Below are 16,668 nucleotides of genomic sequence, written 5' to 3'. Positions count from 1 at the left end.
GAGATGGTGTTCTTCGACTTGCAAGCCTCCTCCTATTTCCTCCAAACATAGCAATGGTCATTATGGTCAAACAGTTCTATTTTTGTTTTATCAGACCAGAGGACATTTCTCCAAAAAGTACGATCTATGTCCCCATGTGCAGTTGCAAACTGTAGTCTGGCTTTTTTATGGTGGTTTTAGAGCAGTGGCTTCTTCCTTGCTGAGTGGCCTTTCAGGTTATGTCAATATAGGACTCGTTTTACTGTGGGAAAAGATACTTGTGTACCTGTTTCCTCCAGCATCTTCACAAGTTTCTTTGCTGTTGTTCTGGGATTGATTTGCACTTTTTACACCAACGTATGTTCATCTCAAGGAGACAGAACGCGTCTCCTTCCTGAGCGGTATGACAGCTGCGTGGTCCCATGGTGTTTATACTTGCGTACTACAGTATTGTTTGTACAGATGAACGTGGCACCTTCGGGCATTTGGAAATTGCTCCCAAGGATGAACCAGACTTGTGGAGGTCCACAATTTCTTTTCTGAGGTCTTGGCTGATTTCTTTGATTTTCCCATGATGTCAAGCAAAGAGGCACTGAGTTTGAAGGTAGGCCTTGAAATACATCCACAGATACACCTCCAATTGACTCAAATGATGTCAATTAGCCTATCAGAAGCTTCTAAAGCCATGACATCAATTTCTGGAATGTTCCAAGCTGTTTAAAGGCATAGTCAACTTGGTGTATGTAAACTTCTGACCCACTGGAATTGAGATACAGTGAATTATAAGTGAAATAATCTGTCTGTAAACAATTGTTGGGAAAATTACTTGTGTCATGCACAAATGAGATGTCCTAACCAACTTGTCAAAACTATAGTTTGTTAACAAGAAATTTGCGGAGTGGTTGAAAAACAAGTTTTAATGACTCCAACCTAAGTGTATGTAAACTTCCGACTTCAACTGTAGGTACGTGGTTGCAAAGGGCATCAGTGTCTTAAAATGTAAAAAAAACTTCTTAAACAAGTTACTACTCGAAAGTTGTCTTGATTCTCGCTCAAAAAACTACAGTTGCTTATTTTTCAAATTGTCATGTTTGGTTTCTAAATGTCTGCGCACGAGTGAAGGTTTCCCGCAAGAGAGTAATGGTTAATGTGATTGGATGTTAACTATTTGACTAGGCTACCTGTATTTGACATTGTGTTGTTGTTTTGCTGAACACTAGATGGTTTAATTTTATTTTTGGCAGTGAAACGAGGCTACTCATGCGAGAAAAAAACTCACCCAAATGTATAGCCCCGTTGGAAAATATAAATGTACTATTTGAAAATGTGAAGATTTTTTATTATAAAAAAATAAAATGTTAATCACATTTTTATTTGGCGTACCCCCAACGGGAATACCTGGGTTAGGGGTTAAGGTTAGTGTTAACGTTAGGGTTAGGAGTTAGGTTTAGGTTAGGGTTAAGAGTTAGTTTAAATGGTTAAGGTTAGGGGAAGGTTTAGTAGTTGCAAAGTAGCTAAAAAGTAATAACTAGTTCCAAAGTTGCTTAGCTAAAATGCTAAAGTTGTTCATGATAAGATTCGAACACGCAACCTTTAGGTTGCTAGACGTTCGCGTTATATATGCCCACCCAACCACCCTTCTTTCGTTTTTGCCTTAAGTAACCTTCTGTCTTTTGTAACCATACCAAATGTAGCATATCTTACTAATTTGAGTGTCCCAGATTTATGCTTACTATGTTATGTCTAGTCTATGAGACCAGGCTGGATAGGGAGGCAGGTAGGTAGCACAGGAGGTTGGTGGCACCTTAACTGCGGAAGACGGGGTCATCCACTGGCTGGAGCAGAATCAGTGGAATGGTATCAAATACATCAAACACATGTTTAATGCCCTTCCATCAGCTCCTTCCGGCCATTATTATTAGCCGTCCTCCCCTCAGCAGCCTCCTGTGGTAGAGAGGGAGGGTAGGCATATAGGTAAGGTAAATAAGTAGGCATATAGGGAAGGTAAACAACAGTCGTGCTTTGTGAGTCTGTTGACCTAGCAGGAGTGAGTCTAAACATTCATGACAATGGGTCCCACACACAAGACATACACTGTGATCACATGGAAGGCCCCTCCACAAAGCATGTATGTGTCCCAAATGGCACCCTATTCCCTATATAGTGCACTACTTTTGGGTCCTGGTCAAAAGTAGTGCACTATATTGGAAATAATGTGCCATTTGGGACGTAGCCAATGGTTTCACTCAGCTTGTTTCTTTTGACCTGTCTCTTTAAGGTCAGGGAACATTCATACAGGATAGGGTTGATACACACACACACATTTCCTGCCCAGGTGACATAGAGGTGCTGAGGCTTTCTGAAGTCCAAAGGTCTTGCAGGGTGTGTGTGTGTGTGTGTGTGTGTTTGTGTGTGTATGTGCGCAAATGCATCTATGTGTCTGTCTGACTGACTGTGTCTCTTAACTGCCTAGTCAAGCGTTTCGATTACCTGTTCACACCCAGATTCCATTGGATAAACTGCATGTTACCAAGATAAATGAGTCAATAGAAAGGTCCACATTCCTGAAAGACTCTGTGGTATCAATCAAAAGACTGCTCCCGAGTGGCGCAGCGGTCTAAGGCACTGCATCTCAGTGCAAGAGGCGTCACTACTGTACAGTCCCTAGTTAGAATCCAAGCTGTATCACATCCAGCCGTGATTGGGAGTCCCATAGGACGGCGCACAATTGGCCCAGTGTCGTCCGGGTTAGTGTTTGGCCGGGGCAGGCCATCATTGTAAATAAGAATTTGTTCTTAACTGACTTGCCTAGTTAAATAAAGGTTAAATGTAAAAAAAAAACTAAAAAAAAAACTGTGACACACACACACTAAACCTCACATACACAAAAACACACACACGCTGGGTCACTCTTGCTAAATTTCCCTGGTACCTGAGATGTTTGACTAAGACTTGACACATTCAAACAAACCCTGACCTGCATCATTGACCAGTCTGGTAACCACAGGTTACAGAGAACAGCATATCAACAAATCTGACAGCTAGGCAAACCTAATCAACAATTGACCACACAGGCAGAGCTGCTCAGAGATTGGACACAACATCTAATCACAGGTCAGTTTATTTAGGTCTTCTGATTTCTTTGGAATCAAAATAACGACCTGAGCTCACCTACAAAACACACACAGTAAAGATTGTGGGTTCCATATCAGTTAGCTTGGGTATGTGAGTAAAATTGAGTGTTGTGGCAAAATCTGTGGCACAATGCTCCCCTCCCTGGCTTTTCCGTCCCCCTCCCTCCCTCCTTCCCTCCCCTCTCTCTCTTTCCAGGGCCAGGGATGAGCCTACGTGCCCGTACAGGTGTCTACACAAAAGCCTTTATCCTGCTCCTCATTCAGCCTTCTCCATAGACACACACACTAACACACACACACAAAAGGCTAATCACACAATGTTACATTTGTAAATGCATTCACATTTTCCTGTCTCCACTCCCCCTCCCACTCTATGATTTAACCTTTATATACATAGACATGAGGTCAGGGATACACAATACCGGACATAATTACTCAAAACAACCATAATCCCACATTTAGGGACCTACAATCATGTGTAAATCCCACTTTTTGTGTGATAAGATTGTAACTCCAATCCCCACTTCTATAATAGTTTGAGTGTTTTGTATAACAGTAATATTTTCAGTGTTGTTCAGTGTTGTCATACAGTGAGGAGCCTCAGCTAAGGACCAGAGATTTTCCTGGTCAGTTAACATGGTTTGGAAAACAACCCTGGCCCTATTTATAACACATACCTGGGGCCAGGAATATATCCTGCTATGTGACTCTATCCATGAGCCTGGGCCCTACAAATTACTTAATAACCAGTTCAAACCTTTAGTCAGAGGGCAAAGAGAGCATCACTAGACTGAGAGTGGTGTGACATGTTGTAGAGGGGGTTGGGTTGGTGTTGGTTAGGGTGCTGCTGTGGGAATTTAGCGTCTACCTGGGGAAGTCACTGAATCTGCCTGTCAGAGATGGCTAAACTGCTGTGTGTTCGTAGCAGTCCATCACTGTCCATCCCTGTCTGTCCAACAGAAAGCAACAATCACAGCAGGCATCAGTAGCCATTAGCAACCAGAGCTAGGGTCAACTCCATCTCTATTCAGTAAACTAGAGAAAGTGGATTGGAATTCCACTTCAGGAATGGAGAAATCCTCATTGAAAATAAATGGCCTCTTTCAAATTATTGAATTGGAATTTCAATGTACTGTATCTCCTTAATTGAAATAAAATGGAACTGACCCCAACCAATCAAAATAGTGTAGCTACTCACTTGAGTAAAGCACAATGTTTTTGATAATGTGGACTGAGCAGAGCAATGACCTAGTTTAGATTCATAGGCTTTTACACATGGACATAGGTCTATGCTAGAGGCCCCAGTCAGAATGCACCATTAGGCAACAGTTGTAACTGTACAGAGCAGAAGTACTAGCTACTCTTTCTCCTCTGATCCAGGTCACCCAGAACAGCAGGGTCCTGTGTGCCTTTGTGTGGCTGCCCCATGTCAGAGGGCCAGTTTGTGTGTATGTGTGTGTATGTGTATGTGTCAGAGAAGGGGAGGGTTAGTAAGGGGGGTCGTAGCACTACTCTCTTCCCCCTTTCAAAAGGACCCTCAGCCTTGCGTTCCATCCCATGTTACCGGTGTCCACCGCCCTCCTCCCTCTACCCTCTCTCCACCCCTCCTCTCTCCAATCGTCTTTTTCTCCTTAAACCGCCTTTTGTTTTCTTTCTTTTTTTATTTTATTGCATTTCTCCTCTCTTGTTGTCAAGGCCCTAAATGAGTCTTGACTGGCCCCCGGGCCACTGGAGAAGCACAAAGGACCGTGTTCCACTCGGTACAGTTGAGCCATTGTGGCCGCTGACAATGCACTAATTGGCGATGACAATTAAGCGCGGTCGACACTCAGGTTCAATTTGCCCTCTCCTCAATACAAATCACAGGCAAATGAGTCAGGCAATACACAGTCTGCACACACACATGCACGTGCCCCCCCCCCCCCCCCCCACACACACACACACTTACATCCACACACACACACACAGTTTTGTTACACTTTTACTCGTCTTGTTTGGGAAGCCTGCTGAGAGATTCGGGAGGAGAATAAGGATAGGAACTATAAAGGCTGAGCAACATTTTTTCCCAACCATGTTTGGACACATATCTTTTGTCATGTCGGCAAACTACATACAGAATTTACATACAGAGTTATTGTTTCAAAGTCCAATGACATTTTACAGGGCTTTCATTCCTCTGGTAACTACAGTAGATATATTTCCAATAGAAGGGAAGGAATGTGTCAACCGCTCCACTCACTCATTGCATACAAGTACAAACACTTGGTGTCGTTAATACCTCACACTGAAAATCTGTTTAAAATCTTAAAGGGTTACAACGCCTGTAACCCCCGTGTCCCCTAGGGAAAGAAATGTGTGAGGGTTCCATTTAGGAAAGGGGGGGGGAAGGGGGAAAAAAAAGAGAGAGAGATCAACTCTGGCCTGTCCAACATTAAGAACTTAATGGAGTTTGGAATCAACAGAGCGGCGAGGCTCAAGGCCCCTCTAAAAACCACCCAAACCTCTCTGCCACTTCAGAGAACAAAAAAGTGTCGAACACACACACACACGCACACATGGTGGGCGGGCATGTTCCAGCCCATCGGTGGGCCTCAGATCCCGGTGGATTACTGTGTCAGGTGGAAAGCTTTAGTGCTCTCTCCTGGACAAGACCTGGAGGAATGGCTGCTGCCAAAAAGGCAGGGAGAAAAGGGGGGCGTGGGGGTGATGGTGGGAGAGTGGGTTTCTCAGGCTTTGTGTGGACTCAGTGGTTTGCTCTGACAGATGGAGCAGGGATCCCATTGGCTGCTGTATGCCAGGGCTCGAGGTAGAAGTTGGCCCTAACCACATATCTAGGATGAGACTACCCTGCATCCAGTCCTATTGTTAACCATTGGGTTAGATGAAATAATATCTGACCCTGTATCAGTGGTTAGGAACAACTCCTCCCCAATCCTATGCCAGGCTGGAGAGGTGTGGCTGGGTGATGCCAGGTGGACCCTGCCTCGCCCATGAGGGCATGCCATTGGATTAATCCATTCTTTCAAGGATTCTTTCAGATCTTAACCTTTGAATAAGGACAGAACAAGGTAATGTACCAGCCTGTGCCAGCATAAACAATATAAGGCAATTCACTATTAAAAAAAGCCACAAAGCGAGTGGTGGAACGCAGTCAGAGCCTTGATGATTACAAGGCTGCTAGTAAAGTGTGGTTTGTGACAGGTCCTCAGGCTGGCTGGGTCTTGGTTCTCCTCCATGAGGAAAGGAACCTGATACATTCAGTCAGGTTTGTAATTTGGGATTAGTGAGAGTCAGAGAGTCAGTGTTTGGACCTGCTCTGGCCCTAAACCAAACCAAGCCCAATATGAAACGTAATTTAGGGCGATCAACAGGACTACGAATATAAATAGACAGGACTGAATAATTTGTTCGACTGTTACCATTCTTAGGTTGGTTCTGACTCACAAGCAGGGACTTATGTATTTCACAAATGTATTATCTAACTAGGACCAGTTTAACCAGACCATGTGACCATAGAAGGTAAATCTCTAGGGACTGGCTTTTTACCTGTTATGGAGAAACTCCTGTCCCTACAGTGTCATCATACACCTGCCTCCAATGAGTATTCACTCCAGATCAGAAAATCACTGTCCACACCAGCCTGTATTAAGTTGTTTGTTTTATTGGCATCAGTGGTAAAAACTGAAAAAAAAGACAAAGAAAAGCAGGAGGAAGGAGGGATCAGGTACTGAAACACAAGTCTCTGTAAGAGGTTGGCTGTTGGCTGTGATACATACCGAAACAGTAGATAGAACAGTAGGTAAACCTGAAACAGTGCTGAAGTCCAAAGTGCTGGTTGGTGCACAACATAAATAAAATAAATAAGTGATACAAAATAACAAAATGTAACAAAGGCAGAGTAAAATCCACAATAAAAACCCAGTATTGAATAGCAGGGTGTATTCATTAATCCAGGAACTAAGTGCTCATGGTGTGAAGGTTGGAGAAAGTATGTGGAAAGAAAGATATCCCTATTTGTCGGTCCATCTGAACAGGAAAAACATGTCCAGGAGAATACTTCCCTTAGGTTCAATGCCCTCATCAGTCCCTCAGTAGTGACTGTATTGTCCACCATTTCCAGTGCAGTGAATTCCTGATGTTTAAGCTCAACATACATTAAGAGAAGCAGTAACACTACTAGTCATATAAGCTTTTTAAGACAGTCTATGAGAGCCGGCACTCTGATAGACTTCAGTTATGTACATTTTACTGCAAGTATGCACAGAGTTTTACTTCAAAGAACAGACGGTTTATAAGCCTTCCCTTTCTGCTCTTAGTACATTGAGCTTTGCTAGAAGCCAATTAAAAGAAAATATCATATTTAAGATATTATCTCCTTTGCTTTCCAGATTGGAGTAAACACCTTTATTCAAGCAACAGTGACCATCGGTTTTGGATCTCTTCTATACAATGAAAAACAGAAACATGGCTTAATACTACATGGGCATCTGAGGCATTTTGATGATTAAAGATGGAAGCCCACACGTCAGTCTCACACAAACTACATTATCGCTGTAACAGGATTGGCTTTCATTTTAAGGCAGGCGAAAAGACACTCAATAAATAACATGAATGAAATGGTCAGAGCAGGTAATTATAATTCACACAAAAAACAAGCGATTGATTTACTGGACATAATAGCATACAACCCCAAACATTATAACAGCAAAATAATTGATAGTGCAAAATGTAAAAATACTGAAAACCAAATGATAATGTAGCTGCATTTAAACAAGCACAGCCACTTAGCTAGCCGTTATCTTGCTCTTGTTCAGGGCATTAGTGCTGCTTGGTAACACTGGCTCAGTGTTAGCAGGCCACACAAACAGCCTGAACCAGAGTTAGCTGTTATCCAGCTTTCAATCAAGCCTTTTTCCAGAAGGTGACATGACTTGTAACTTCAAATGTAAACCATACACACTTACATACAAATACGTGAATAAATAAACAAACCAAAACTTGGATGAGCAGCTTAAGGGGTACTAAGGCCCTTTCAGGAGAGATGGGACAAAATGGGAAGAAATGTGGAAAGTGATAAACAAAGACATTCTAGGGAAAGCAGAATCTGAAAATAAAGGCCTAGCTGCATAAGGAAGACATGACTCAAGCTAAAGCTTCTGTCTTGTAAAGTTTGTACGATTAAAGCACAGTACCTCAGAAAGTAGAAGAAAGAGAGGAGAGGAAAAGGCAACAATGCAGAGAAAACATATTATTGCCCAAGTAGAGTTCAAGTAATGGAAAAAGGGGATCCTAAAGCACACATACAGTACACACACTGGGGCTCTCATCCTCCACCACCAGTCCTTTGAGCTTAGACCAGTCACACTAGGGAGTCATAGACCCCCCCCTCCCCAAATAACCACCTTTCTCACACTCACTCACTCACTCACTCACTCACTCACTCACTCACGATATGGCTCTAGAGTGAGAGCACTGAGTCATAGCAGTAGAAGAGTCCCAGCTCCTGTGGGTTTGAGATGGCTTGCGTAACATAACTAAGCCCTGCATGGTCTTTTCCATAGACTGTAATTTGGGCCCTCTGTGGCTGAGGCCTGGGGGATGTAGGGCTGACCTGATGGAGCCTTTCCTACTGAGTATAATGGAGACAGTCAATACATCCACCAGCCTCTAGCCCCATAGGGGCAGCTACTCCCTACTGCTGTCCTATCACTCTCAAGGAAAAAGTATACATGGTAGGATGATATGTGATTTGAAAATAACTATGACTCAATCTCATTCTAGTTTCAAGTGTGTCTTGATCATAATAAGCGTCCCCCCACTTGGACCCTCCTATTGAATATGTCTGGATAAAGGTTGGTTGGTTAGAGGGGCTCTAAGGGCTAAGAGGTGAGTTAAATAAGCAAACTCATCCTTAAATACAGTGGCTACTAGCCCAGTCTGTGGCTTGACATCCTAATGAACATGCATAAATAGTGCAAAAACATGTGACGGGGAGGATAAAGAGAGAGTGAAGGGCAGAGGGACAGTGTGGGGAAGGAGGGACATGTAGAGTTCAGATATATAGTCCAAATATATAGCGAGTTGCGACATCACACCAACAGAGTCCAGATATAGGCTATAGATATAGGCTATAGTGACAGCACACCAACAGTCCAGATATAGGCTATAGATATAGGCTATAGTGACAGCACACCAACAGTCCAGATATAGGCTATAGATATAGGCTATAGTGACAGCACACCAACAGTCCAGATATAGGCTATAGATATAGGCTATAGTGACATCACACCAACAGTCCAGATATAGGCTATAGTGACATCACACCAACAGTCCAGATATAGGCTATAGTGACATCACACCAACAGTCCAGATATAGGCTATAGTGACATCACACCAACAGTCCAGATATAGGCTATAGATATAGGCTATAGTGACATCACACCAGCTGTTCTTCTTTTAAGCAGCTGTTTGGTCACCTGGTGTGTGTATGTCTATGTGGACAGGTCACCTCGTAACACCTTCAGGTGGTGTGTGTGTGTGTGTGTGTGTGTGTGTGTGCGACTGTGTCCAGAAAGTCAAGAGGACCAATCCCTGCTGTTGAGTCAGCATAGTCCCTCTCCCTTTATTTGTGGTGTCTGTGTTTGTGTGTGTGTGTGTATCTGTGTTTGTGTGTGTGTGTGTGTGTGCAGCACTATGAAGATAGCACATAGCAGAGAGGCTAAGAGGCAGAGCAGTTCCTCTCCGGTGGGTGTTGCGTTGGGATCCATCTCTCCCAGGTGAGAGTGATGTCAGCTTAGCTCACAAAGCAGGTGTGTGTGAGAGAGCATAACCCTTTCTTAGTCATCAACACTCTCACTGTGTATCCTGGCCGGCTCACACACACAAACACACATGCTTCCATTGACTTTGGTGAGAGTAGCTCTGTGGAGTGGAACCGCTGTTTCAATCTCTGTGTGTGTGTGTGTATCTCCGGGTGTTGGGTGTGTGTGTGTGTGTGTGTGTGTGTGTGTGTGTGTGTGTATCTCCGTGTGTTGGGTGTGTGTGTGTGTGTGTGTGTGTGTGTGTGTGTGTGTGTGTGTGTGTGTGTGTGTGTGTGTCTGTCTGTCCCAGGATGTGTGTGTATTTGTGATCAGGTGTACTGGTAAGGCAGTGTGAAGCAGCCTGGTGTATCGTCGTCAGGGCTCCAGAAAGACGAGGCTCTCTTATGGTGGAGCTCTCTGTGTACGCAGCGTGGACACGGCTGGGCCTTCTGATGACACTCTGTATGGAACACCGCTCCACAACCATCACATCTGGACACATACAGACCAAGCACAGAGTCACAAACATCAATACAACACAAATCTGAAGGGTGGGAAAAAGCATATTAGTTTTAGCTTGTAGGTTGGTCACTGATGTCGGAAATGTATGAGCTGGAAATATACATTTCCAGATGAACACATCACTGTACTAAAAGAGTGGATGAACATTAGTTTCACCCAGCCCTGTCCAGCCCCGTCTGGAGGCTTGATCACGTTGCCACCCTCCCAGGTATCTATAGGACAGGATAGCATTATACACAGGTGGCAGTATCTAGCGATCTGCTGAGCATATGTATAGAAGATAAGACGAGAGAAACCTTGTTCAGCATCCACTTAACTAGGCTACACAGTTCACCATAAAACTTCTGGAACATGGAATGGTGAAAGCATTTACTTTGCCTGAAAATAAATACATTTGTAGTGACATTTAGAAAGTAAAAAAAAATAAAGACCATAAATTGGAATAAACAATGTAGAACATATTTCAGAAACGATTATGGAATGCATCCGACACAACATATTCATAGCCACTCTAATCAAAATGGGGCACCAGTCCCAAAGAATCCAATTCTTCACATATTGATGATTAACAGTGTCTATATGGCAGGCTAACTAACTGAGTGTCCCAGGCTATGTCATGGATGAGGTGGTAAAGCTGATGCAACCAGGAAAGGAGCAGGTCCTGCTCTCGGGGGTCAAAGTCTGGCCCAGGGACTAAGCTGTTACTCGTACTACAGTATAACTGGTGTACTATCACTATCAGTTAATGTGATACTTCCTAGCCAAGGGCAATAAACCCTGGTCAACAGTTGAGGTGTGCCATCCAGCCTGATAGTGAAGGGTGTGTGTGTGTACCAAGCACTGCAATTAAATCATTAGCTCTAGTCTACAGCATCTTCTGTCAGCTGAAGAAACAGCATAATGTTTATGTGGGGAGTTGATACCTTTAAAGCTAGTTGAGCACAGATTAATATATATTATATATTCACTTCAGCAAAGATCGTAACGCACGCACACACACAACCGCTGCTTCTCACGGCCCTGCCTTCAGAGGCTCTCCGTTAACCCAGAAGAGAGATGTGTGTGAGCTGAGGCAGCAGAGATCAATAATTTAAGAGTGTGTGGACAGACTAGACATTAATGAATGTTTTATCTGCCTGTCTCGCTCTCTGGCTTCTGGCCAAGAGCAGCACAGCCACGTCTGGCGATCTCCCCTGTCCTCTACCCTGTCCTCTTCTGTGTCCTCTCTTCTCCTCTTCTCCACCATCCTCTCCTGTAAAAGAGAGGATCTTCTTTCCTCCTCTTCTCCCCCTTCCTGTCTTGTTCTCTCCAAAGTGAATGAAACCTCCCTGAGGTGAGAGAGGGCCATTCCTTAACAGTGGCATGTCATAAGGCTCAGGCAGAGGGAGACAAGGACAGAAACAGGGACGGAGCCAGGGACTAGGGGGATGAACTGTTCCTCTCCAGTAGGACACCATGTTCTCCCTGTCACCCGTGCCCCTGCCAGCGTGTAATTAACAGGAGACAGAGACACACTCCTCTTTACTCCATTCATTCTTCCAGGATGCCATCATGCAAGTCGCTGATCTAACATCCGTTTTCTCTTTTACCCTGAATAGTTAATAAGGTTAAGATTGTTGAAGTATTGAGCTGATCCTATATCTGTGCATGAAGGGGCCTCACCTCTTAGTGGCGCTCTCCTGGAAGGGGTAGATGACCTGTCCGTTCTGACACATCTCACAGATGAAGCCCTTCTCTCTGCACTGGCTGCAGCTGAAGACGTGGGAACTGGCAAACTTAATCACCTTGGAGAGAAAGGGGGCCAGCTTCCCATCAATCACCTGTAGAGAGAGAGAAAGGAGATGGAAAAAAAGGAGATGGAGATAGACAAGAGAGAGAGAGAGAAGGAAAAAAGGGAATAATGGATGAAGTGAAATAAAATGTACTTTCCAAAACATTCTCTTCCTCATTCTCCACGATAGAATTCAAATTCAACATTTTCATTCTAATTCAACCATTCTATTTCCCATCTATAAGAATGTACTGCTGTAATATATTCTACTATACAGAGAGAAGAAGACAGCAGAATTTTCCCTGGGAGGATAAACACTTTTAATACAGGTCCCATTGGGAGCCAATGCAGCGCAGCGCATAGAGGAGATGGACAAGAGTTCACGTCAGGAATTCACATCGGGAATTTACATCAAAACTAATGAAGGCCCTGGGAGAAAGGCTGGCTGGAGAGGCCTGGGGGGCGGGGGGAATTCCTTTTTTTGGGGGCCGTTTTAGCAAAAAATGATATGTGAATGCCGGTGGGCGAGTAGTTAAAACCGGCAGGGCCTTTGATTGGTGAGGGCCTGGTAGAGAGCATTGTGGCTCTGTTGAATGGGGCTGGGGAAGGGAATGGGCCTGAGTGGACCTCCAGAGAACACTGAGGGAAGCTGAGGGGGCAGAGACAAGTGGCTACACCTGGCAGCGCTGGGGCTGCACCAATTAAGGCCTGCCAGGCATTCTTCAGCCTGGAGGAGAGAAGAGAAGGAGAAAAGATGAGAGAGAGGGAGAGGGGGACAGAGGGAAGGAGAGGCTGAAGAAGGAGGATGGGGGTGAGGAGGGGGGCTGAAGGTGAAAGGAGAACGAAGAAAGGAGAGGAGACCACCCCGACCCCCACTCCTACACACGCACGCACATGCATACGTACACACAATGGAGATGTATAACTGAAAAGGTGCTCTGCAGGGGAGGGGGAGGTTATGTCTGTATGGTTTGGACAGAGAATGAGAGATTACATAATGTAATACTAACTGGTCTACAACAGCTCATGACTAACTACCTAGAGAATGGGCGACAACCAGGAACAGTCCTTATAACTCCTCAAGCAGTGGCTGAAAACACACCACACCTCCATCTTTCCATCCCTCCATCTTTCCATCCCTCCAGCCCGGAGGCTGTGGCAACCCCAGTCTGGGAGAGCTACAACACTGTGAATAATGCTGTCTAGCATGGTGACATGAGTCAGGCTGTAGCCCAGCAATCAAAGGCTGTGTGTAGTGTGGAGCAGTGAGGCAGAGCAGCCAGTCAGTGAGTCAGCCAGCAATCCAGAGAGCCAGACAGGCAGAGCAGCCTGCCAGCCAGCCAGGCAGTGTTCCCCATCCCCTAGCCAAGCCCAGCCCAGATGATATATGCCACCCCTGATCAATGCTGACACCAGAGGTAATTAAGACACTCCATAATTTAGTTTAGGAGAATGAAACGACTGGCAACACACCACACTGGGTTCTTCTGACTGGGACTGATGCTCAGTGGACAAGGAGAGAGGGAGATTAAGGGAAACAGAGGGAAAGGGACAGAGAGAAGGCAAAAGTTGCAGAGGGAGAGAGCGAGGAAGTGAGAGAGATAGAGAGAGTTGGAATTGAAGGGAGAGAAAGGGCAGGAGAGGTGTGAATGGGAGATGCTTTAGGAAAAAATAAAAACAGAAAATGGCAGTAGCCCCAGGTTTCCCTTTCTTTGCCAACCAGGTGGATACATTCTCCTCAGAGAAGTGATACCCCACCTACAGCTGGTCTGAGGGAGGGGTGCAGTCAGAGCGGGGCTACCATTCGTTTGTCCTGCCTGCAGCTGCCTTCCTTCGCTGCAGTGTCATTGTTCCTGGAACACCAGCCCCAGCACCCCCCCTCCTTCCACCAACACCCCTCAATCAAATCCTCCTCACCCCCCACTCCTCATAAAGTCACACCCCTCTGGCCCTGTCCCGTGTGGGGGGCTTTGTGGTCCAAACGGCTTAATCCCCTAAAACCTCTGTTTAACACCCGCTACGTTATCCCTCTCTAGTGTTCCGCTGATGAAGGCCGGGCCTCCATTAGTGATGCTCAGAAAGCCACCCGGATTACACACATAAAGACAGGGTGAGCTCTGTTTGGATAACACCCCTCTCACCAAACAGGATTACTACCAGCCCCAGTGTGTGTGTGTGTGTGTGTAAGACGTGTAGTGGGGAGTGTGATTATGGATGAGAGTGAGTGAGAGATAGAGAGAATGTCCGTGTAGGTCTGTGTGGGACTGAGAGGCAGCGGTGTTCAAGCTTTTTTTAAATGTTTAAATGCAGAAATATATGCAACTTTTGAGTTTAAAATCAATATCTTACAGTTCCGAAAAAGCTGCATAATTACGATTTACCCAACAGCTCTCAAGATGACCAACATGCCCCTATTCCAATGAGCGTGCCAGTGTAAGGGCATACATGCCTAATGCCTGTGTCTATGTCTGTATCTGGGCTCAACTAGGAAGTCCTTGTGTATACGTCAGTGTGGCTACTAGATAGCCTGTGGTGTGCGTAAGTTGTATGCCAGGGTGTCAGTGTGGGAATCTGCCCTATTGCACGTATGTGCGTGTCACCATGGCCACCGTGCAATCCGGGCCGGGGCTGCTCAATGCCCCTTTGTCCCCTCCAGTTGTTTGTAGGTCGTTGGCAGGACTAGGACTGCTGCCCCGGTACACGACACACAATACAATTAGCATCTATATGGTACTCCTCAGTCCTCCACAACAAGCCTATCTCCCCATCCCACTACTTTACAACTGGAAAAGCAAAAAAACATTTCAATGAAGCAACAAAAGGGCCAGTAGCCAAACAAGTCCAGCCTCTGGGCAGGCCCTGGGCAAACAAATATGGCCAACAGTCTGATGGTTTAAAGACGGAGGCTGCTCCAAATAGGACGCGTTTGTTGGGAGTTCAATAGCAAAGAGCCAAGTGCACTGCTGCTTTCTATGAAGGACTGGGTCTAGTCTATAACTAGCCAGGGAGAGACGGTTCAGTCTTCATTGATCTCGCCGGGCAACAATAAAAGCCAGGCTTGATGAAGGAGCTCTGATTATTCAGGAGAAATAAAAGAAACAGCTCGTTAATATGGAAAGCCAATTAAGAAGCTGTGAGAGAGCGAGAGCGAGAGAGAGAGAGAGAGAATATATGGGGAAAAGTGTACTTGGCAAATAGGTTCTAATATAGTTGATCAATTATGGGGAAAACAAATGCAGCCATCCATCAATTTATTTGTTGAGCTGTTTGCAACTTTTAAAGCAGTTGTCAAGCCCTGAGTAAGTTGCCTGTAGCAGCATGTCTGTAGTAGCATGTTGCGGTGTCCTCAACTTGAGGTACACTTTAAGCCATCTATTAGAGTTTGTTTGACATGGGCATCATAACCTGGCTGAGTGTTGTGTGCAGTCCACTGGAGAATGTGACAATGACACACGCAGACACCCAAAGAGAGAAAGAGAGAGAGGGAGAGAGGGATAGAGAGAGGAGTGAGAGGGGATAGAAGTACAGAGCGATAGAGGGGGTAAAGCGGAGGAGAAAGGAGATAGAAGGATAGCAAAAGAGGGGGAAGAGAGAGACAGTGTCAGGGCAGGGGATGTAGGGAAGAATGGTGGACTGTCACACTCTTGTTTTCCTGCCTGTTGATTCTGAATGTGTGTAATTAGTGAACGGGCCAGGGGGAGAGGGGGACATGGAGGGAGCAGGGAAGGGGGAGTAGAGGGCTGTGGACTCTCCCTGGGTTGTTAAGAGAGGGGGGGGGGGGGTCAGAGAGAGAGAGGGAGTGAGCAGTCCCCCACTACATGATCAAAAGTATGTGGACACCTGCTCATCAAACATGTCATTCCAAAGTCATGGGCATTAATATGGAGTTGGTCCCCCCTTTGCTGCTATAACAGCCTCTACTCCTCTGGGAAGGCTTTCCACTAGATGTTGGAACATTGCTGTGGGGACTTGATTCCATTCAGCCACAAGAGCATTAGTGAGGTTGGGCACTGATGTTGGGCGACTAGGCCTGGCTTCCAATTCATCCCAAAGATGTTTGATGGGGTTGAGGTCAGGGCTCTGTGCAGTCCAGTCAAGTTCTTCCACACTGCGCTCTAGCGACTCCTTGTGGCGGTCCGGGCGCATGCATGCTGACTTTGGTTACCAGTTGTACGGTGTTTCCTCCGACCCATTGGTGTGGCTGGCTTCCGGGTTAAGCGAACAGTGTGTCAAGAATCAGAGCGGCTTGGCAGGGTTGTGAGTTGCAGTGACGGGACAAGACCGTAACTACCAATTGGATATCGCAAAATTGGGGAGAAAGAGGTAAAAAATACAAAACAATATCAAAATATTTAGACAAATATTCCACACCGATCTTGACAAACCATTTCTGTATGGACCTCGCTTTATGCACGGGGACATTATCATGCCCAAACTGTTGCCACAAAGTTGGAAGCACAGA

At 45.4% G+C, this 16,668-nt stretch overlaps 1 protein-coding gene across 1 annotated transcript in view; it reads right to left on the bottom strand.

The window, feature by feature from the left end:
* Positions 1-6,753: 6,753 nt before the first annotated feature.
* LOC139546729 (pleckstrin homology domain-containing family M member 3-like) overlaps positions 6,754-16,668 on the bottom strand; it is a 51,130-nt gene continuing 41,215 nt past the window's right edge. Inside the window, exons 8-9 of the mRNA XM_071355450.1 lie at positions 12,098-12,255; positions 6,754-10,405 (exon numbers count right to left, since the gene is read on the bottom strand). Of these exons, the coding sequence (XP_071211551.1) occupies positions 10,243-10,405; positions 12,098-12,255 (321 nt within the window). The 3' untranslated portion in view covers positions 6,754-10,242. The remainder of the gene's footprint in view (positions 10,406-12,097; positions 12,256-16,668) is intronic.

Source organism: Salvelinus alpinus, chromosome 20, assembly GCF_045679555.1.
Source record: "Salvelinus alpinus chromosome 20, SLU_Salpinus.1, whole genome shotgun sequence".
Lineage (NCBI taxonomy): Eukaryota > Metazoa > Chordata > Actinopteri > Salmoniformes > Salmonidae > Salvelinus > Salvelinus alpinus.
This window is presented reverse-complemented; position numbering and strand designations above follow the sequence as displayed.